The 24,028-nt window shown below is 24.0% G+C and overlaps 1 protein-coding gene across 6 annotated transcripts; it reads left to right on the top strand.

The window, feature by feature from the left end:
* The first annotated feature begins 164 nt into the window (after positions 1 to 164).
* On the top strand, positions 165 to 23,055 carry LOC117159665 (diacylglycerol kinase eta). 6 transcript variants are annotated; one of them, XM_076618882.1, is made up of 23 exons: positions 165 to 836; positions 4,826 to 5,227; positions 5,544 to 5,748; positions 6,257 to 6,393; positions 6,694 to 6,785; positions 6,864 to 6,994; positions 7,191 to 7,359; positions 7,434 to 7,536; positions 12,131 to 12,453; positions 12,644 to 12,958; positions 13,034 to 13,185; positions 13,290 to 13,536; positions 13,800 to 14,077; positions 14,491 to 14,747; positions 14,862 to 15,153; positions 15,413 to 15,640; positions 15,910 to 16,012; positions 16,281 to 16,550; positions 16,635 to 16,929; positions 17,003 to 17,320; positions 17,607 to 17,702; positions 18,097 to 18,228; positions 18,670 to 23,055. In XM_076618882.1, the coding sequence occupies exons 2-23, from the start codon at positions 5,189 to 5,191 to the stop codon at positions 18,916 to 18,918; spliced, it is 4,431 nt and encodes a 1,476-aa protein (XP_076474997.1). In that variant the 5' UTR covers positions 165 to 836; positions 4,826 to 5,188; the 3' UTR covers positions 18,919 to 23,055. The 6 variants fall into 6 exon arrangements, with proteins under 6 accessions (XP_076474997.1, XP_033195580.1, XP_076474996.1 ...); XM_033339689.2 differs by having other exon boundaries at positions 167 to 836; positions 18,628 to 23,055; XM_076618881.1 differs by lacking the exon at positions 165 to 836 and adding an exon at positions 1,202 to 1,343 and having other exon boundaries at positions 18,628 to 23,055.
* Positions 23,056 to 24,028: the final 973 nt, after the last annotated feature.

Genomic DNA, 24,028 nt, shown 5'->3' on the forward strand with positions numbered 1-24,028 from the left:
TAAATTTAAAAAATGTAACAATTAATTATTGTATTCAACTAGTTACAACTAAGTTACTAGCTTCACGAACAGAAATATATTGAAGTATTTGTGTTTATGCAAAACGAAATAAATTTAATGTAAAATAAGTTTAAAATATATATTACAAAATTCTATTACATAAGTAATAATTTTTTATATCATGATGTCATATAATTACATAAAGGTTTCATGATATGCATTCAATAATAATCTTATCGGAAAGCTCTCTGTAGCTTTGTTTTTTAAAAATTTAATATTTTTTTAATAATTGCCTAAAAATTTTTTAAATACAAATTATTTAGTTGAAAAATCTTGTAACAGTTTACATAGCCTGTTTGCAACCGTAACATACAAAGGAATATAAAGGCATAATGGCCCAACAAAACATATACATCCGTGTATTGAGTAATTTCTTGAAAAACAAGAATTAGTAAGAAAACAAAAGAAAAGAATACTTTAGAAAATTATACAATACAATTAGTTGCATTTTGATTACAATTAAATTATAACAGTTAGAGATATATTATATCACAGCCTACTTTAAATACGATCTATGGCGAAACAAACTCTGGCAACAGTGTCGAGAATTTCACTTCAATGTAAACATAACCTAGCTAGTATGATTTTCCATAATGTTGTTCATAATAAAATGTTTGTGACAGTATATTTTATCACAGTAAATGAGATTAAATAATGCTGCAGTGAAACAATTATAGTGCAAGATAGTATATGTACACTCCTAAATAGAAAAATAGCACGCGTGTATTATCTTCAGTTCTTACGTCATAATTATGATAATGTGAAAATTGCAAATGGTACGTAAATACAGTATTGTACCAGCTTATACTAACATGAAAGCATAACCTTTATTAACATAATTTCAGTGAATTTTCTCAGATGTAATATGAATATACAAAATAAATAGAGATAAAATGATAACAAACTTGTATTGTGTTTACATTTCCATCAGTATTCCTTGAGATTTTAGTCAATTAACGCTATTATACTATTAGACTGCAGATTTTTGTGCGAATTCATATTTTCAACATATAATTTAAAAAAACCTAGATAGAAAATTATTTTACTTACTAAGTATTATAGAAAGCATTATATTTTGGACATTTTATATACTCTTTCATATTGTGTGTATTGTGTGCAATTTTACACTTTTAAATTTCCTATAAATGCATAAAAATCTGCAATCTAATACATAAATTTACACAATGGATTGTAGTAAAATATTGAGTTACACTGGAATTAAAATAGATCTTGTTTTGAAAAGACAAAAGTTTGCTATTATAGGAATTGGACAAACACAATTGGTAAAAATCACAAAATTATTTATAATTTGTTAAATATATATATGTTATTACTATTTATACGTATACAGGGTGGTTGGTAACTGGTGGTACAAGCGGAAAGGGGGTGATTCTACGCGAAAAAAGAAGTCGAAAATATAGAATAAACATTTTTTTTTATTTTTTTTTTAATTTTTCCATCGAGACAACGATCTACAGTGAGATCCGTTATAACGAGACGTGATAAAGTGCACACGTACCGAGCGAAAATTCAAAGTCGATTTTCTTAAAAACAAAGCCTCAAACGAAAAATTCTTATTCTATATTTTCGACTTCTTTTTTCGCGTAGAATCACCCCCTTTCCATTTGTACCACCAGTTACCAACCACCCTGTATAATGATATTGCAAGTTTATTCTATATTTATATTGAATGACTTTTGTTATTCTTGTATATAATGTAGTTACTTAATAGTGTTTGAAGTCAAAACTTTTAAATATTTATTTTACATCTTTTATTATAGTTCTTTTTTCTAATATAACAGTAATTTTATTGATAATATATTATACATAGCAAAATCATATAGTTTCCCTACATCAAGATTTTAGGAATTAATAATGCCACTATATATCGCTGTATATGTAGTTATACAATTATAGCAAAAATTTAAAATCAAATAATTATCTTTCATGCTCTTTTATTTTCAAAAATTATGAAAGTTTTGCAGTTACATTATTATTAAAAATTAAAATGGTAAAAAGCTATAATGATACTGCTAGAATGATACGAGAAATTTTCCAATATTTTTTGTCAGAGTAATTGCCAAATTATACTATTGTCTTCTTATACTGTTATAGTGTTTATAATTTATTTGTATTGTTTTTTTGTGAGATGTTTGTTGCTTATTTTCATTTATGTGTTCACTTAACCTTTTTCATTTGCCATTAACAGACTTGTTTGTTCATACCTCCCTAGCTTATCTGTTTCTCTATTCAAATTTAAAAGCTACAATTTTGTTCAAACATAGTTGAAATTTGCCTTACATATACATTTGCTTAAAACCAATGTAAATATTTCAAATATAAGTACCACACATAAAATGTTAGTGAGATTATATATATTATTTGAGTTATCTTTAATATTCATATATCATTTATATTTATATTACACAATTATTATGCTTATATCTAAATATTTGAAAATTTATACAGATCAATTTCTCTTTAAAGATGTCAATAACGATTTGTATGTAATCTCTAATACATATTTTGCTATAAATTAAATTTGTAAAAACAATGTTGCCATGTTGTTCATTGTGCTTTATATCCAAAAAAGACTGTATATAATCATATTTATTATTATTAAAATATATATTGTGATTGCTAACAATATTTGATTTCATTTTGTAATATTTTATTTTTACTCCATAAAGTAAAAGTTTCAATCAGGATTTTTATTTTTGGTTAAATTGGTTTGGTTTATTATTTTTCTTCATGTTACTCTCTGATTCTGTACACTATATTCAAACATATTTATTACATTATACGAATTGCATTCATTTTGATTCTCTTAATTCTTTTTCTTATAATGTTCTTTTCTCCACACTCACTCATGTTCTATTCTACATGCTTGTATTAATATAAATTCATTAGGTTCAAATCTACTTATAAAATTATAAAAGTACAGAAAGTTAATTCAAATACATTTCTTTTTCTACCTTTTCGATTAGTCAATAATTTATAAATATAGGTGCAGGTATTTTCTAGTCTATATAACAGTCTTCATCACTGTTATCACTTTTATGATCACTTTCTTTCAAGTCTTTTTTCTTTGTTTTTCAGCTTTTCAATTTTATTTCTTCTTCAGACCTATCATCCTTCAGGTGCTCTTCTATTCTGATTTTAAATCTATTCCATTTTCTATTGCTCTATTTAGCTCTATCTAAAAGGCAGCGGATATATGTATAAATATATAATGTGCAAAGCTATTCTCCCATGCAAAAATAGAGAATAGCATATCAGTTTGAGAAGGAAGTTTCAAAAAAGCATATTGGATTGTTTCAGTCAGAAGAATTTGAATACATACAGTAGTATAATCATGAAAAGTATCACACGTGTACAAGAATATTTTATATTTTTTTATTAGTTTTTAAATAACTATTAGATATATTCTTGTTTGGTATCGAAAATCAACTTATTCGCATAATCCGTTTTGTTGTAGAAAAACATGAAAATTCCCAACTGTTTTTTACACTTTTAAATTCTCATGTAAATGTGCTACAGAAATATTTGTGACGTTTACGTCATTATCCGAATCAGAACAAGTTAAAAAAGATTGCATGGTCGCTGTTAGTCATCAAGATCAGATTCATCTCATTTTGTGTAACGTTTTTACCTTTGGCTTTTATAGCCTGTCTGTCTTTCTTTTTTATTAGAAGTTTCATTATTATAACATATAATATTTAAGTTCGTAAATAAACTTATATAGAATTATTTTTATGAAACATATAAACAAATATTATGAATTACGTATATATAATACACAGTTTATTTATGTGTCATACATCCATACGTGTATTTGTTTGTTTATTCATTAATTAAAAATTGTAAATGAATTGTAATTATATTTTTAAAAAATATACAGCATTATATTTAATTTTAGTATCTTAATATACCAAAATTTTGCATTTTAAGTACAAACAATTGTAATATATGCTTATTTTTTATTATTCATTTTATTACCAAACTTTTTTCAAGACAGAATAGGATATTAATAATTATTGCTATTAGTTCAATTTTATAATTTACAATGGCGTGCAAAAATTTCAGATTAGAATAAATTTTTAATGTTGCATTTGAGAGATGGTATCTAAAAGAATTTTGAACAATATTGATTATAAGAGAATGATAAATAAACCGTGAATTTTTATGCAAATATATATTTTTATGGCCATAATTAAAAAAATAAAACATATATAGATTATATATACAATATATACAATACAATATACAATATATCTTATTCTATAAATTTTATAATGATTAGTTTATTTCAAATATTTTTTATATTTCTGTATATATGTATATTCTAAATGCTTTGTGTTTTTAAATTTACCATAAATGCATAAAAATCCGCAATGTAATGATAAGTAATAGAAAATAGCATAATACACAAATTAATACATATTCTATATATAATACACATTCTTAGATAGTTGTATAATATTACTCAAACATTCAAAATTTAAAATATGTATCACTTTTGAAATATAAACAGGAGAATTTATGAGGTCAGAAATTTGCACGTCAATGTATATTTAATTTAAATAATTAAGTCTATAATTTTTATAATCTTAAAGATTCTGATTTTTAAATTTGTAATTAATTACGTGATCAATATATGAAAATAAATATACACATATATATATACATATGTTAATACTATTGAATCTTTAAATAAAGGCACTAACAATTAATTATATAATTCGTTTTCAATTTTCGTTTTCAGCTCTTCTTATGGTAAAGAGATTTGAATAATATGAATAATAGAACTACATTGACAATATAAGTTACGTACACAATAAGATTCTACGATAATGCATTACATTTTCATTCGGATATTTATTTATAAATGAGGTGACATGACATGCGCCATGGAAAATAGGACATAGCAATGGCTTAAAGAAGAAGAAAAGAGCATCGTGCGCACACCACTATTATATACTTCCGTTATTTCGATGCTCAATACATTTTGTTATATTTTTCGTATGTTCAAAAATTGTTTTTTATCGTTTGAATGTAACATTTGTTGTTCTTTAAAGTACGTGCAAATTATATACATACAAATGTCGTGTTTGAGATTGCAATTCAAATGTCACCGAAGCAACAGAGAACCCGTACTCGATTCAAGGTAATTCGATTTACGCCATAAATACATATACAAGGTTACTTTTTTCAAAATTAAATGTCAATTTATAATCTAATATAAATGTGGCAGTTGTAGTAATCTTTATCGCATGTAGTGTATTTGTTATATTTATTTATTTAATATGTATTTAATTTAGAACAATAAAAAAGATGATGTGTGATATTTCTTCTCACAAAGATTATATAAAACAATATATAAAATTCATATTTTTTCATAGAAATGTTCAACATTAATAAAGTAAAATATTGAACAAATATTTTTATTATAATATATAATTGTATGTCATATGTGTTTTAAGGTGATAACTCCATTTCGATCACTGGTTCTCTGTGGGAAAAGTAAACAAGAAATGGAAGATTGGTTGAATGCATTAAGAACAGTAACAAAAAATCATACTCAGACAGATTCTGGAATTGCAGAAATGCTTAGTGGTAATCATCAGTGGTATGCAACAAGTCATGCAAGACCAACTTACTGTAATATTTGCAGAGATGCTCTTTATGGTACTTATGAATATTTTATTATAAATAATTTTCTTTATTATTATAATTAATGTATTTAATAAAATAGTTGTTCAATTTTTACAAAAGAAAAGTATATTTTAACAAGGATATACATGTTTGAATTATATATAAAATTTTTAGTATCATTATATCGTTTTTATTTTATTATTGTTATTACTTCGTTTTTGTTGTTAATATATGTTTTTTGATATTTGATTTAATATGTTACACTAATTTTACAAATAAAGTTTATAATTGTTGAGGTAATTATATTTCTATGATGTTTAACAAACATCAATATAAAATTGTCAAGAGATAAAAGATATTTATAAAACAATAAAATTGTCCTTAAATGTATCAATTTTTGTAATTCTAATGGTATTTTATTAAGTATTAGTTAATCTATAAATTTGATATTATATATTATATTATGTTATTTGATATATTGTATTATATTATGTTATTATCTACTATAGATAGTTAATACATATTGACTTATATGTTATAGGTGTTACTTCCCATGGTTTAAGTTGTGAAATATGTAAATATAAAGTACACAAACGATGTAGCATAAAAGCAATAAATAATTGCAAATGGACCACATTGGCATCTATTGGCAAGGACATTATTGAGGACCAAGATGGGGTATGTGCAAACAGTTGATTAAAATTTTTCTCTTAAAGATACTGGCATTTGAAAAATGTTAAGGTTATATTATACATTCATTTTTTATTTCTGTTAAATATAGAAAAGTTAATATATAATTTCTTTTATTGAAATATATTTTTTATTATGTATTAAAGAAAACAGTAATTCAAATAAAAGGAAGATTAAAATAAAAACAAAATAAAAATGATTTTTATTTTTTATGACATTATTTCTTTGAATTAATTGGAGAAAGAATTATAATTATTACAACTTATTTTATGAACTATTTTCATATAGAACATTACTATGCCACATCAATGGATGGAAGGCAATTTACCAGTATCCTCAAAATGTTCTGTATGTGATAAAACTTGTGGCTCTGTTCTCAGGTATAACATTAATTTATGAAAAATATGCATTAATTCGTATTTAAAATTCGTACTTATTTTCTTATTTTAACTATTTAGGCTTCAAGATTGGAGATGTTTATGGTGCAGAGCTACAGTACATACAGCTTGTAGACCAGCCATAAGTGTTAAGTGTCCATTAGGACCAGTTAAATTGAGTGTAGTTCCTCCTACAGCACTGCATAGTATAGGTGACATTATTTATAAAATTTTCTTAATATATTTCATATTTATTGTTATTATTTTATATAGTTTAGTTGCGATATATAATTATTTAATGAATATTAAGCTTTTATATTATTATTTTGTATTACAGAAGACAAATTTCTATTAGATTGGTTTTGTAATATAACGAATTTTATATAATGCATAATAATTATTTAATAGGTAGCGATGAAGCTTGGGAAGCTACAAGACCTACTGGATGCAGCCCACTTTTAGTATTTGTAAATAGTAAATCAGGTGACAATCAAGGTATTAAATTTCTTAGAAGATTTAAACAATTATTAAATCCAGCACAAGTATTTGATCTTATAAAAGGAGGACCAGGACCAGGGTAAAATGTTTTATATAATTTTGTATAATTTTAGATTAAGCCAATACAGCTTATTAATATTTCTTTACAAATAGGTTAAGATTATTCCGTCACTTCGATCCTTTTCGTATATTGGTATGCAGTGGAGATGGATCTGTTGGTTGGGTTCTTTCTGAAATTGATCGCCTAGGAATGCATGTAAGCAGAAAGTTCAAATAATTTTGTGATTTTGTAAATATTTGCTAATTGCATGATCTTAAAGTATTATTATGTAATGTATATATAAATTCACTTTGAATATGTTTATGCCATGCAGAAGCTGTAATGCTCTGTAGAGTATTAATATGCACGAATATAAAATATGATTATAAATATTATAGTATATTTAAAAATTACAATTTTGAGATGGAAATAATAAAAAGAGTTTACTTTTTTATCATTCGCATGTTTGCACTTTATTATTATTGTTTTGAATGTCATATTATCTTGCTATCCATATCCATATAGGATATCCCACTATTTATCTCAATTATGGTTTCTTCCTTTAAGTAATAAGCAGAAGCATTATTTAGAAAAATTATATGGTTGTAAGAGATATATAATATGGTGATAACAGTTTTCACATGTATAAATAGAAATTTAGAAATTAATTTTGCTTTTTTAATTGAAATATCCAACTTTTTATCATCCAATTTACTGAAATGGCAAATTTTAAGTACTCCGTTAACTTTACTTACTAGAAGTATTAAGTTATCCTAAAATACACCATTACTGAGGATTCTGTATTGAATTTTTCCTATTTTTTTTATAAACGAGGGATATATTTACTTGCTTTGTGTAATGAAAATTGTATATCGACAATTTTATAATCACTGCATGAGAAAACTTAATATTGAAAGACATTGAATATTGAACAAGGCACAATATTTAATATGTACTATTATATTTGAAGTATTAAGTATAATATCAAACATGTTTTATAATGAAAACTAATAAATTTAAATAATGATATGTAGTGTATCTAGAATAAAATAACTTTGTTGAAGATTTACTATTGCATTGAGGTTAAACATTAAAAATTGACATATCACTATTCAAACTATCGTCATCATATTATGTCATCTACAATCACACAGTTCTTTTGATAAATAGTATTTGCCTTTGTTATTTAAAATTACAAAATCATTTGTAATAGGTGAAGTTAATACAATATTCACAAATTCAATTTGCTTAATCTTTCTGTGATTATATAATATTTTAATTTACTATTAGCTAAAAGTACTAGATAAAAACTTTGTTTCATATCACATTAATTTCGTAAATTTTCATTTCAAAATATATTTGTTTAAATACAAAGTTTGTATATATAACAAAGAATAAATTTGAAAATTAGTAGAAAAAATATATTTAATTTTTAGAAATCGAATTCATTTTTGAACATTGATAATGTTTTGATAATATTTAAGTAAAACTTTAAATAAATAAATCTAGAAGAAGCGTTCCAACAAGTTATTTATAATTTTCTAAATAATCAATAATTTTTATTAGTAATAATTTACTTTAAACTCATTTGAAAATTATTAAACTAAATAAAATAAGAGAATTAATTATTTGTATTTAATAAAATCATTAGTTTTGATAAGTAAGTTTGTTTTGGGTTGGTGCATTGATAATTATTATAACTAATATGATAAAATCTTTAAAATTGTGAGATCCACAACATTGTTATTAAACTTTCGACTGTTATTGTTTTCGATCCTAAATAATTTTTAACTTTCTCTTTTAATGTCAATTAATGATTTTTTAACAATTTTGAAGAATAATTCATATTTCCTCAAATGTAAATTCGTTATCATTTTTTGTATTTAGATTTAAATGCAACTATAAAATTTATTACTTATATTTATGTAAATCAGAATTGCATACTTATAAGGTAATATGGAAAATGTATAAGATTGAACAATTAAAATTAGGACTTTAAAAAAATTGAAAGGATAAATATTTAAAATTATTTTTTAAATCTCAACTTAGTAATATAAATTTGTAAATATTACAGAAAGACTAAGTATATAATAATGAAAAGCTTTAATATTTCAAACAGCATGGCGTGTCTCTTTTATAATTTTATTTCAGATGATACTGGTGTTTGTGCATTAGGATTCTTTATATACGTGAAGCTTCATTAACTTTATTTGTAGATGGTAAGTGTAAGTTAAGCACGCATTTTTTGATAATTCTTGAATGTCTTGTTAAATATTTTTGTTATTTATATACTATAAATATTTAAGTATTAGAGTATTATTTACACGTTTTTAATTCACAATTTCATATAGTAATTTTTTTAAATCTTTTAATACATTTAGTGGTCAGCATATTCATATTAAATCAGTTTAAGTAATTACTGATATTAAAACATACTCTATTATAAAAGCCATAACTTTATATAATATATAATTTACTATTAATTATTAAATAATATTACATAAAAGTTTAAGAAGGGTATTATGATATAAATTATTAGCTACAGAAATAGTATAGGCAAGTAATGTTACATTGTTTAATGAATTATACATTTTTATTATGATTGTTACCAATTATTAATTTTATTATAATTTTAAAACGTAGTTATTGGACACAATAATTGTAAACACAGTAAATTCAGCTACAATATCAAAACTTTAAAAGTAAAATGAGTTATTATAGTTATTATATTATTAGGCAATGTAAGGTTTTTTGGAAATTATAAAATTATTTACAGATAAATACTTTAAGCACACAGAATAGTAAACAAATAGATAGATATAAAATGGTTATTTAGAAAAAGAACAAAAGTTGAAATGAAACTGAAAATTTAACATTTGTATTAGACACTTTTCACTTTAAAACGAATGTTTCTGGAAAAATTTCCAAAAGTTTGTTTCTTATGTTTCACTTATCTTGTTACATAACTCAGTGTAATTAAGAGACTGGAGCAGTATTGGAACCAATGGAATTTGGATTAAAATACAAAACAAATCTTCCTATGATTATAACAATGGAATTAGTTCCTCTGGATTTGGATTTGTAGTGGAATGCTGCACCAGATGATCCAAAAGGTGTGTGATTGATCTGTATAATGTTCCATATATTAGTAGATTGCAGCCATAGTGATAATATAAGGTATAATTGCAGATGATAGCATTGAGAATCAGTTTTACGAACTTTAATAGTACAAAAGAATGTAGGAGTTTTACAATTTCTTATCACAGTAACTATCTTATGGTATGCTTATAGGTTGTAATGTTACTTATATTGTTATAAAAAGTTTTATAAAATATTTGAAGATAAAAATTGAATTAGTATACATATTTACTTCATTTTTTCTTCCTAATAATTCTTTGAATTATTAACTATTGTATTCTTTTACACATAATATAATGCAATTACAAGATTTTGCACATTTGCTTTAGAATAAATGCTGATTATGGTTTTACTGTTATGTAGATGCATATACATGAGTTAAGTTAGTAGTTTCAGATGTTGAGCAGCTAGATGCTTACTATTAGTTAAAATTTATTAGTTAAAAATCCAATTTATTTTTCTTATTAAATAATTTTTATCCAAAAATAATCCAAAATCTGATATAATTGATTAAAAAACATAGTTCTAAGGTTTAATAATAATTACTCTTTTATATTACAAGTTCAAAATATTTCGTAGTTCAGTGTGTGTTCATAGTTTGAATTTTAATTACCAATTTGTATTTGTATATTTAAAGAATAAAATTCATATCTCTTAAATAAGACATTTTAAAATTCATTGATTATTATAAATAATATTGATAAAATTGATTTTCAATTCTAGGTAGTGTTTCTTTATCAATTTTTAGGTGCAAAATTGTAATCATAAAATATTTAGTTTGATTATGATAATCAATTTATTATATTAATATTATTTATTATATAAAATTAAAGTAAATTTTATTTATGCTCATAATACTATTTGCACTGACATATCTAATAAGAATATATTTTTAGGACTTGTATAAAAGCGTTTTTCAAATAAAAATGTAACAAATATTAATAACGGATATAAATTATTTTACTGTGTGATACATACTTCATGTAAAAATTTATGTAATTTATTTCTTCTATGGACAGTTATTTTAAGTAAATATAAATAACTATATTTTAAATATGTAGTAGAGATTAATAAAAAAAAGACTTACATAACAATAGAAGGAAAATCGAATGATGTATGTACATGTAAATGTATATCTACCTAAATATTGTTATTATTCAAAATGCATCTTAAATTATATACTAAAAATTAATGGAAGCACCTTTATAATTGATAGTAATATCTTTATTATAATTTGTAGTCGCATTTGCAACAAAAGCTTTCTAGGAACATTAAGGTTGTTATTTTATATGTAATAAGAAATTTAGGAAATAGAATGTTACTTGCACAGTAGACTAATATTAAATATTTTATAATAAATTTGATATTGAAAATTTGTATTTTTATTGTAAGAAACAAACTTCTTTTCTCTGAATGTTTAACTATTGCTTTGCTTATTTGCGATGTATGTTGTGTAATAGATAAAAAATTATACATTTAATAGTGCAATTGATGTCTCAATATTTATGTAGTTATTTCATTATATCTATGTAAAAATAATTGATTGATTGGCAATATATGATTATATAGACTTCGAGATTTTAAAACATTTATATAAGTATCAATTACTTCCGAATGCACGTATTTTTAAGAACTCTAATAAGATTATTCTTTGCATAAAAATTTAAAATAGAAGCAGTGTCAAGTTGGAGTTCTACCATTGGGAACTGGAAATGACCTAGCACGTGTATTGGGTTGGGGATCTTCTTGTGATGACGATGCTCATTTACCCCAGTTATTGGAAAAGTATGAGAAAGCAGGCACAAAAATGCTTGATCGGTGGAGTATTATGACTTTTGAACGTAGCATATCTTTGCCATGTCCTAAAAGTGTTTTAACTCATTCTAATACTACATTAAAATCTAGCATTATTCATCAATATGAGGATAATGTTGTTACTCATATAACAAATATTTTAGAATCAGACGAAGAAAATGTAGTTTTATCTAATATTAGGTACGTATTTCATGCAAAAAATATAAAAATAAATATAAAATCTCTGGTAGCAACTAGAAACTGATTCATTAACTTATAAGTTCATAAATAAAATTATTTAATTAATATAATATTTTTATCATTATTAAGAAAAAAATATGCATATATAAATTACGTATATACATTATTTTAATACAATTTTTTTTTACAGAATTTTATGTGGCACAGTGAAAGATTTTGCAACATATATATTGGAAAATGTAAACTCAGAGGACCAACAAGTGGAAGAAAAATGTAAAATACTTCAGCAAAAACTTAATTCATTTTTAGAAATATTGTGCAAAGAGGAAGGATATCTAACTGAGCACTTAGATGATGCAGATAACATTACTTTAAATACTGAAATTTCTGTTTCACCTGATAATTGTGAAAAAGGTGTATTAGAAAAACCTGAGAAAGATATAACAAATTTGAAAAAAGTTGAGAAAAGGAGACAACTTATAGAAAAGGAAACTGTAATTTCGAGGTATGTTAAATATTTGTTTGTTTAAATATAAATAAAAAATGAGTAATATTTTTATTGAACTTCGTTAACTTTTAGAGCAAACAGTTTGAAAAGAATTGTAAGAAAACTTGTGGAATATTCTCATTTGGTTATAGATAATCAGATTAATATAAATACAAAACATGCTACTAAAATAGGAAATACAAATAGTTCACTAGAAGATGGTACTGTATTAAATTCAATATCAAGTAAGTTTATATTAATAATTGGTTAAAATTTTTATTAAAAAGCTTTTAATGTATCTTATCTTCTTGTTTAATAAAAATATTTATAATGAAAAAATACGTTGTAGATAAAAGACAACAATTGGATATCCCTGGTTTAAGAGTAGATCACGTTGACAATTTATCTGTAGGACCATTAATAGAATCTGTAAGAAGTGCAGATAATTCAACATGTACTAGCCCAGTGCCTAACTTGGCATCTTTGAGTCCAATACCTGATCTTAGGAGAGATTCTCAACCAGAGGAATTATTGACATTACCTGCACCTGATGGTTTTGCTGATAGTAGACGAAATAGTGAAAATTTACCGCAAGTGTAAATATCTTTATTTTTGTGTGATATATAAATTATTAACAAAAATTAAGATCAAGCTTTCTTCATTATCTACTTGAATATAATATAAAAAGTTACACATATTTTGAATTCAAAAACAAATTATGTGATATTTTATCATTTTTCTTACATGTTTACAAATTCTTTTGAAAGATTATATTTTACAAATTAAAATAAAGCTTCTAATTTAAATAAATGTTACCGAAAATACAGAAACTAATAAGTTTATTGGATTTTATTTTCAGTTCATTTAACTTTCAACTGCCTACAGCTCAGTCTGTCTCTCTGGATAATGAGCAAGAAGCAGAAACACCTGAATCTAATGACCAACAAATATCTGACTCTAATAACATAGATATTTCTTCAGAATTTCAAATTAGTGTTACAAGAACTACTTTTGACACAAGTTCACCTTCGGAAGATGGAACTACACAAGACATTTCTTCTGACATAGATTCAATTCAATCACCAGAAGAACATGAACAAAAACTTGAAAATAAAACTAAAATGGAAGTAACTAAAGGTAGTTAGTTTTAAGTTAGTAATTAAGTAGTAGTATTATTAATATCAATATAATAATTTCTAGTTCTTGGATAATTAGATTATTTTAAATTCTATTTTATATTTTTTTATTTTAGTTATTTTGTAACATTTTATTTAATATTTATATTAGAAATGACGTTATTTTATTAAAATTATTATCATTTTTTAATTTGTAATATAGCACTTTTTTATATATAAAATATATTAATAATTTATATAACTTTATAAATGTGAATCAGTAAATCAATGAATGAATGAATTAATAAATCAGTAAATGTAAATTCTTTTAAATGATAAAATGTTATAATTAAAGTTATAATGAATACTTAAAAACAACTTTCGTACGAATATTTTCAAAAGATGTAAATTGTACTTCATTGGTATTTATTTCAGGGTATATAGGTAGTGATGCATTTGATTCTGAAATTAGGCACATTGATTCTCCCGATAATTCAGAAATGGTCACTAGTGAAATACAAAATTCTGAAAGTTTAATAGGACAAGATTTAACTAGTATAATAAATGGAGAAGAATATGATTCTGTAAGAGAATACCTAGAAAATGAATTAGAAAATACAGATTTTACAAATGAAATTGCTAGGCGATCATTTAAAAGATCAACAAAGAGTTCTACTGTTATAGAAATAGAGGTAATTATAACAAAATTAATACTTATTAGGTATATGTTTATAAAGGAATCTTCATTATTTATATTTTACTATACTTGAATTTATACTTAAATATTTAATGAATATTTCCGTTAGAACAAAATTAAGTACAAAGTGGGATCAATAGGACAGAATGTAAACGAAGCGAATAAATTTAAAGATTCTCAAGATGCTAAAGCATCCGATTTACTAAGCCCTGTATGTTGCTTTACTGTATCTTCGGAAACAACTGCAACAAACGAAAAACCTAATAACTTTCCACCTACAATAAGTGTTATAATTAATCCTCCCAGTCCATCAATGTCGATTGAAAGTCAGCACGATTCAGATGTAGAATATAAAATGAAGCCTTATTTAAGACGACAGATTGGTGAAAGTATGGAAAGATGTAAGTTAATGTTTTACATTTTAAATAATTTAAATAATTATGTACAAATTAGCATGTATTACTACTACATATGCGCGTGCACGTTATTAAATTTGATAATAGTTACCCAAATAATCAAAAATTGCTACATCATTGTAAATATTTTATTTTAGAAAAATTCACAATATTGTGTAACTTTTATCATAATTTACTTATTCAAATTTAATATATATAACTTTATTCTATAAAATAATTATTTTATAATTTTGTAATTCATTAGTAAGTGTAGAACTACCAGAATCGGGTTTCTCTCCTCAAGCAACTCGTCGGATTAGCAGCGGAAGTTTGTTAAAAGCGTCAGAAGTTGTTTCTTTAGCTGCTACAGCTGCGAAATTTGGTGGTTCTAACGCAAGTTTACGTCACGAAAGAGTGAAATCTGTTGAAAAAACAGAAGATGTTAAAAAGCTGCCAATTATTAACCCATTAGTTCGGTTACCCATGTGGCCAAGTAAGTAAATATTTTAATACTTATATAGAATAATGTTTGTATATAATAAAATAATTGTTATAATTTAACTATAATGTAAAATAAAATTGCAAAATTTGAATGCTGTCTATAGAAACGTAATATTTTAATATAAAATTAATAAGAAAAAATTAAGATATTTTAAGTAATCTCATTAGAATTATGTGTATATTGAACATATAACTTTTTTTATTATGCAGTCAAACGTATACTATTTGCTTATCGAGATTTATTATTTTATGTCTTTATAGATGTTAGCGGTGGAACAGGACTTATTAGTCAAGCATTACTTGCAAATGCAGATGCACTATGTGCTGCTGTATCACCATTAATGGATCCTGATGAAACATTAATGTAAGTTATATGTTTCTTGCTATGCTAATTTTATGCAATATATACACATAATATTATGACTTCAGCAACTTCTTATCTAATACATAATATCAATTTTAATGATGAAATTTTCAAAATGTGTATATTGAAAGTTAACTTGAAACTAAGGATACAATAATGGAATCTATATTATACATTAATGAAATAAGTAATTTGCAGTCAAAATAAAAAGAATACATTAAACAGAATATGACGCATAAAATAGAATATCATTTTTGCAATTTTGCAGGGAAGGCTATTTTGAACGCTGTGTTATGAATAATTATTTTGGAATTGGCATAGATGCAAAAATTAGTCTTGATTTTCATCATAAAAGGGAAGAACATCCTGAAAAATGTCGTTCACGAGCAAAAAATTACATGTGGTATGGTGTATTAGGATCCAAACAATGGTTACAAAAAACATATAAGAATCTTGAACAAAGAGTACAATTAGAATGTGATGGTCAACGGATACCATTGCCTTCATTACAAGGAATTGTTGTATTAAACATTCCAAGGTAAAAATACAAAAGTAAAACATAAAAATAAAATGTAAAATATTGTCATCAACATTCCATACTTACAAAACTATATTTGTTTAGCTTTATGGGTGGTACAAATTTTTGGGGAGGAACAAAAGAAGGAGATTTGTTTTTAGCACCTTCATTTGATGATCGTATATTGGAAGTTGTAGCTGTATTTGGTTCTGTTCAAATGGCTGCATCACGATTAATTAACTTACAACATCATAGAATTGCACAGTGTCAAACAGTTCAAATTAATATTTTGGGTGATGAGGGAGTACCTATACAAGTTGATGGTGAAGCTTGGATTCAACCTCCTGGTATTATACGTATTATACATAAAAATCGTATGCAAATGCTTTACAGAAATAGGGTAAATAATTTAGAATTATATTACTTTAGTATTACAATAATATATGTGTAGTATAATCAATATCGAAATGTAGGCACTTGAAACATCCTTAAAAACATGGGAGGAGAAGCAACGCAATACACTCAATGCAATATCTCAGTCAGCATCTACTTTGAGCAATACACAATTGCAATCACAAACTAGGTCTCTACAATCACATAAGCCATCATATTTAAATGATGATGAAATGTATATTCTTTTGGGATTTATCGAAGTAGTTACAACTTTAGTTAAATGGGTCAAACTTCTCATTATATCACATCCAAGTTTGGAACCAGATTTGTATCAAGTTGCAGCACGAACAGCACAAGCTCTTGAACAAGTTCATCCAGATGGAAAAATTTTGCAAGGAGTTAGTATAGTTTATTATTTCATACCATAATTCTTACTTATAATTTTTCTTAAACATAAATAATGCAAATGTTTTTATATTTTTTCTGATAGTAATATTCTTTTAGTATTCTTTTATTATAATTAATTTACTAAATATATTCTTTAAAGAACTATTATTTGTTGGTTATTTATTTAATTTTAATATATAAGTTAATTATATTATTTCATTATCGATATTATTTACTATTACAAATTTTTTTAACTATACTCATTTCTAATAAGTTATATTCATTTCATTTCAACAGATTAATTTAAGACCAGTAGTAACAGAGTTGGTGTCAAGTGCAAGACAACTTTATGAAGACTCATGCGAATTACTCAGAGATAAAGCACAGAGTCTAGTAAGTACATATTTTGTATACATTGTGACATACATAATGATTAATCATTAATATGATTAATCCTTCCACAACTGTAAGTAGTCATTATAATGGGTTGCACAAGATAATATTGTGTCTCTTCTGCTAAGCACTGGCTTAGATCAGCTATGGTCATTGTTAATATCACTAAAGTATTTTTAAAACTAGTTTAATTTATCATTCCTGATACAGAACAATCAAATTTAATTTTGCACTTCCTCTAAAAATATATACAGGAGCATGCAAAGACTTTGAGTTTGCTATATAGCTTATGACAATTAGTACATGAAGAACTAATAGTGGAAGGGTTAATTTTCTTATATCCCTTTTGATATTTCAGTAATAATTTTCTAATAACAAAATTTATATAATTCAGAAATTACGGGAAGACTTAGAAAATAAACTATCATTTTCTTTGGCCAGTATGGAACAGGAATTAAAGAAATTTACGTTTGATGAAGGAGGTACAGGATTAGTATATTTACAAAACTTACCATCAGATGAGCAGGTATAATTCTTCATTCATATTTTTTAATTTGTAATATCTTATCTTTCTTAAGTCTCATGCAGAGTGAACTATTTAATGTGGTCACTTCTATTGATTCTAATCAAAAAGTTATTGTCATAAATGATATATGGTTTCAGAAGATCTTCAAGATATTGCAATTAGATTTTTTCTTTTCTTTCTTTAAGTAAATTGTCAAGATCACTTTCAATTTTTTGTACAACTTTACATCTATTATCTATGACAAAAAGTTTTAATTGCTCTACTAATAATAAAAATACTTAAATGATCACATGAATTGGTCCTGCTCTCTATATATAAATACAACTTATATGATTACCATATATGCAATCCAAAAATATATATTAGAAATGAACGTTTCACAAAAGTACCTTTGTATAGGGAGATAGAAAGAATCGTCATAGAGGTTTGTTCTGGTTAAAGTTTCGACGTTCAGGGGCTAATTCTGGAGCACATACTATTCGAGATCAAGTTACTACATGGAGTGTACAAGAAGTGTGTTCCTGGTTGGAGAATTTACAGTTGGGTGAATATACTGATAAATTTGTTTCTCACGATATACGAGGTAGGGAATTATTATCATTAGCCCGTAGAGATCTCAAGGAACTTGGTATTACTAAAGTAGGACATGTTAAACGAATCTTACAAGCTATCAATGATCTAAATAATTAAGTATATAATAATAATAATTTAAACATTTAAAAGTATAAAATATACAATCAATAAAATAATATGTTATGCCAGTTAATAACCATCTGGATGCTGTATAATGTAGGTTTTGAATTACATAGATTGTTTAAGAAGTAAGATAAGGATTGAATCCTTATAATTAAAAATTTTACGTAACAATAATATGTATTACAAGTATAACACAAATATTCTAATAAAAAGGGCACTTAGTGTGACACAGCAGTGTTATAAGAAAATTATTTTCTGCACTGCTGTATATGATAAAATAATATTACTTGTGCCAAACTGTTGAACTGGTTTTATGTCAAAAGACAAATGTTTATATAGGAATTATAAGGAAAACATTTTATCTTTAAAAAAATACAAATATGTTATAGTCATGTCTAATAAGATATATTTTAATGCAATTCCTATTACAAAATATTATTAGACATGAGCATAGCATTAATAGTGCATTTATTAAACAAAAGATTTAAACAGTATAAAAATTCATTAAACTATAATTTAAGTTATATTTGTTCCTTTGTATAATGTACAAAAAAAATTGAAGACTTTGATAATCACATATTGATGTAAATTATAAGTTTGAAGATATGTATCATATCATTGTTTGTTGTTTTTTATATTTGATACACGTTACAACTTAGGATTTCAGCTAAGCTTGCTTACAACAGTATTAATACATTTGAAAACTACATTCTAAATTTAGATATGGAATAAGTATTGTTAATTATATAAATAATTTACATATGTATATTCAATTTACAATTTATATTATTTTATTCTGAGTTTAGTTTCCTGTGCAAAAAAGTAGAATGTGTATGTATATATATACAACTATGTTTAAGGAGAAACTATATTTATTACAATATGTATTGAATGACCTTCTAAATTCATAATCTTTGAAATGAAATCGGTGACAGGAACTAATATAATTTAATATTTTCATATAGCACATAAAAAGCATTTCTTATCTTATTTGATGCTGCAATTAAACCATACATTTTAAGCAATATTTACAAAACTATTGAGAGATGTGAAATTTCTGTAATAAAATAGCTTGGCAAATACAATTTTCGTTATATATATATTATGTTACATATTAAATTTAATGAACATGGAAAACTACATATATTAAATTGTAAGATAAAGCAAAGATAAAAGATATTATTATGAAAAATTATGCTAATAATTCAATTACAATACTTTAATAAAAATTACGATATCCGTTAAAAAATTATTTTTTACAGTTAATACACATATATATATACTGATATAAAAAAATAATTTTTCATATATTATATATAATGTATTTGTTACAATATTCTTAGAATTGTTTATATTTGTATAAAATTAAAAAATTTTTCTATTGCGTAGCTTATAAAATATTTCATTTTTTAAATTCTTGAGTATTAAAAGATAAAAGGCAGTTCACAAATAATGACTGATGAGTATATGACACTGCTGGAAGTTATGTATTGAAAAAAATAAATAACAAACTACTGTATGTGCTATGTGTACATAAACTGTGAAAAATAATATAAAATTTATACAGTACTGTGAATCATAAATCTTACAACAATTACATGTTTATTTTTGCATTATGATTATACCAATTACAATTTAATAGTTTAAAACAATGTCTTTGTATTTATATTATGTACAGTTAAAATTATATGTGCTGTAAATTTTTATCTATTGATAAATTATATAATATTATATATAGTATATATACATACACATATGCATAATCAAACAAAATATTATACGTGTATACAAAAATAACACACTGTGTACATAAAGTGCTCTGCAATTTTTTTTATCACATTTAAATTTCTAACTAAATTAAAAGATATTTAAGAAAGCATCTTTAACATAATGCAACATGATTAAATGAAAGTGATATTTCATTTCTATGATCATATTATAACAGTCTTGAAATAAACAATGATTAGGATGATGATGATAATACTGGTAATGACAAAGAAAAATGTATGTCACCTGCCAATGGCAATAAAAATATCATGTACAAATTTATTAAGAAACTGAGGAAACAAATTTTTTAAATGTATCATAATTTCAATGTTGCTATGTTAAAACAAGGCTGCTGTAACAAAGAAATAAAAGAATTTGTTTAACACGCGATTGACAATTAAACCTTACAGATATATAAGATTCACTTAAATATTATATTTATTAAATAGGGATTAACTCGATTTGAAATAATTTCTTATACATAAGCTTGCGAAACTAATAATATTGTAGTTACTATTGATATTGATTGCCGCTATTACTATTACTAATAATTTTAAATTTACAAAAGCAAAAAACAAACAATTGCTATCTTTCGGAACTGCCCCTGGCTGAATTGTTCGGACATTTAATATCTCCTTATTACATTATCTTTGGTCATATTCTTCATTCTTGTAAATAAGAGTAATGAAACTTCAAGTTATATTAATCAGGTATTAATTCCTGGTCTCGAATTTATTCATTTTATAATTCACGACAGATACACAATACATTGATATCCAATTCTCATCCATATTAATGTAGAGCCGTATTATGTATTTATGTGTGTGCGTGCCTGTTGAATGTCTTTTACACGCATGTATTTGTTTATATAATTTCAGCATTTATTATATTATTATATTCTGTCATTACGTTATATTATGAAATATCACACTACTATTAATTTTAGGAAATTTTCCTAATATCTTAATATCTTATCAGTGATCTTAGTGTTCATATATTTCCTTTTATCTATTATTCATAACTTTTTTGTTAATACAAGAAGTATTAAATTACTAAACTATGTATTTACATCTGCGAAATGATGATTTAAGAAATATTTTAAATTTCTATATTATTTATTCACTATAGAAATGTTGAGAATATCATATTTTGTATGATTTATTAGTAATAATTACCATCTACATAATTTTGTAGAGGGTATACTCATAATCATTTCCTATTAAATTTTTTATTGTAGTAATATATGTATATACATATTATTGCAGGTAAAATACATAATGTTTCAAATAAAATTATATATATATATGCATACTTAACACATACATATATGATGTATTAAATATATTGTAAACATATAAAAAGTATGTATACAAAAGCAGATGTGTTTACATAGTTGTAATTCGAAATTTATAGTTATGCAATCACTAAATCTTTTTTATTAAATATTGTATGTCTATTCTTAACAATTTTACCTAGATTAATGATTTACTAGTTTTATTTGTTTTAAAATCAAGATAAATATGTTAAACTTTAATCTATAAATGTTTTCAATCCATAAATCAAAGGTCTTAAAGATATTAAAAAAATATTTAAAAAAATTTTAATGATATATACTCTTACAAATCCAGGTGTTAAATTTATTTTTTCAAATAGTGATTTTTTATTGACAATATGCAACATGAGTGAATACTTCAATATATTATACGATGAATGGAAAACAATTTCTTCAATAATTCTAATGTTATTTCTAACAATGTGGAGAAATGGAAATGTTACATGTTCCAATCCATTGACTCAATAAGTAAAAAGAAAACAGTTAAACTGTTTCTCAATATTATATAACCATCTTTTTAGGATATGAATATTAGAATAATGTTGTTAATGATGTAGATATGAAACTTTTTTAAAGTATATAATTTAATGTAATATTTTGTTTATTATGCTTTGCCCTTTCAAATATGCTCAATTTATACCACAAAACTACACTAATTCTTCCATATATATAAATTTGCATTCCAGCATAATAAATCTGCAAGGATAAAAGTGCCTATCTTAGATTTTCTAATCTCAAAATATATGAACAGCATAACTTAACTGGCATTATATTATAATTTTAAAATTGTCTTATGCATTCCAAATTTTCCATTTAATATTGTAAACACTGAATTATAAAAATAATTTGCATGTGATATTTGTTTAAGATTATAGTAAAAATTATAACTTGTATTTGGGTGATATTATTATGATAGTATTATATAATGTTAGATATTCAGTTGTAATTTTATACTTATACTTAATTTTATATTTATATGTATACCTAATATGTCACAAAATATTTAGTGAAAATAAATTATATAACAACTATTACGCACATATTACACGATAAAACATATTCAGAAGGTATGTACAATTTAAAGAAAAATAATTTAAAGGATACATAGATATAATTATATCATTTTAAAGTTTTATTTAATCAAGAAAATTCAATATAATGTAGAAACTTCCTACTGGTAGAACAGTTTTGTAGCATGAAGCTAAGGATCAAACCATGTTATGTTTGGATTAACTACTCTTTTAAATATATTTACATTTACGTAAAGAAAAATTGTCCTCATCTTATACATTGTTTCGATAAACTAACAACTACTTTATTATTGATAACTATCATAAAATCAATGGATATCTATTTTAGCAAACTTTCTTCATTTACAAAATTTTCATATTTCTTTCAAATATATGCATTTTTGATCTATTTAGTTCATTCAAATTTTTTTGTTTTGTATTATTGATGTATATTTAAAAATATAAAATTAGTTTGTTTTTCTATCAGAAAATGCAATAAGAAACATAAAATGTTTCAAAATATATTCTTATACATTATTATATGCAAAGCTGCATAAGAAACCTCAACCCTAGATAATAGTAATACATACATATAATAAAATCTCGTTTCTTGTTATTTTTCTGAAATTCTTTGAAATTTAGAAAGAGAGGTAAATTATATTATGTTCTATTGAAAATTGTAAAACAATTTCTTTCTAAGTCCGTTTATATATACTGAATGTTCTTTATACATTCTTCATTACACTATTATGTTAAGTAAATCCATAATTCAATGAATACATAAGATGTAGAAAATGCTTGAAAACTATAAAGAGTATTATACAACTATACAAAATTAGTCACAAATAAATTTCTTGAAATTATTATATTTATAAATATAATTAATTAGAATATATGTTTTTTAAATTCTCTACTTATGTATTTTGCAAACTACATTACATATTTTGTAAAATCCAAAAATATAAAAATTTACTATACTTCAAATAAGTTGATG

The sequence above is a fragment of the Bombus vancouverensis genome, chromosome 5 (genome assembly GCF_051014615.1).
Source record: "Bombus vancouverensis nearcticus chromosome 5, iyBomVanc1_principal, whole genome shotgun sequence".
Classification (NCBI taxonomy): domain Eukaryota; kingdom Metazoa; phylum Arthropoda; class Insecta; order Hymenoptera; family Apidae; genus Bombus; species Bombus vancouverensis.

What these genes read in the sequence shown, in the direction of transcription:
- LOC117159665 (XM_033339689.2), top strand. Translation starts at nt 5,189, where the DNA reads ATGTCACCGAAGCAACAGAGAACCCGTACTCGATTCAAG. An exon ending in TGTATTAAATTCAATATCAA is followed by an intron (nt 13,186 to 13,289) that starts GTAAGTTTATAT and finishes AATACGTTGTAG; the next exon opens with ATAAAAGACAACAATTGGAT. An exon ending in AAATGCTTTACAGAAATAGG is followed by an intron (nt 16,930 to 17,002) that starts GTAAATAATTTA and finishes ATCGAAATGTAG; the next exon opens with GCACTTGAAACATCCTTAAA.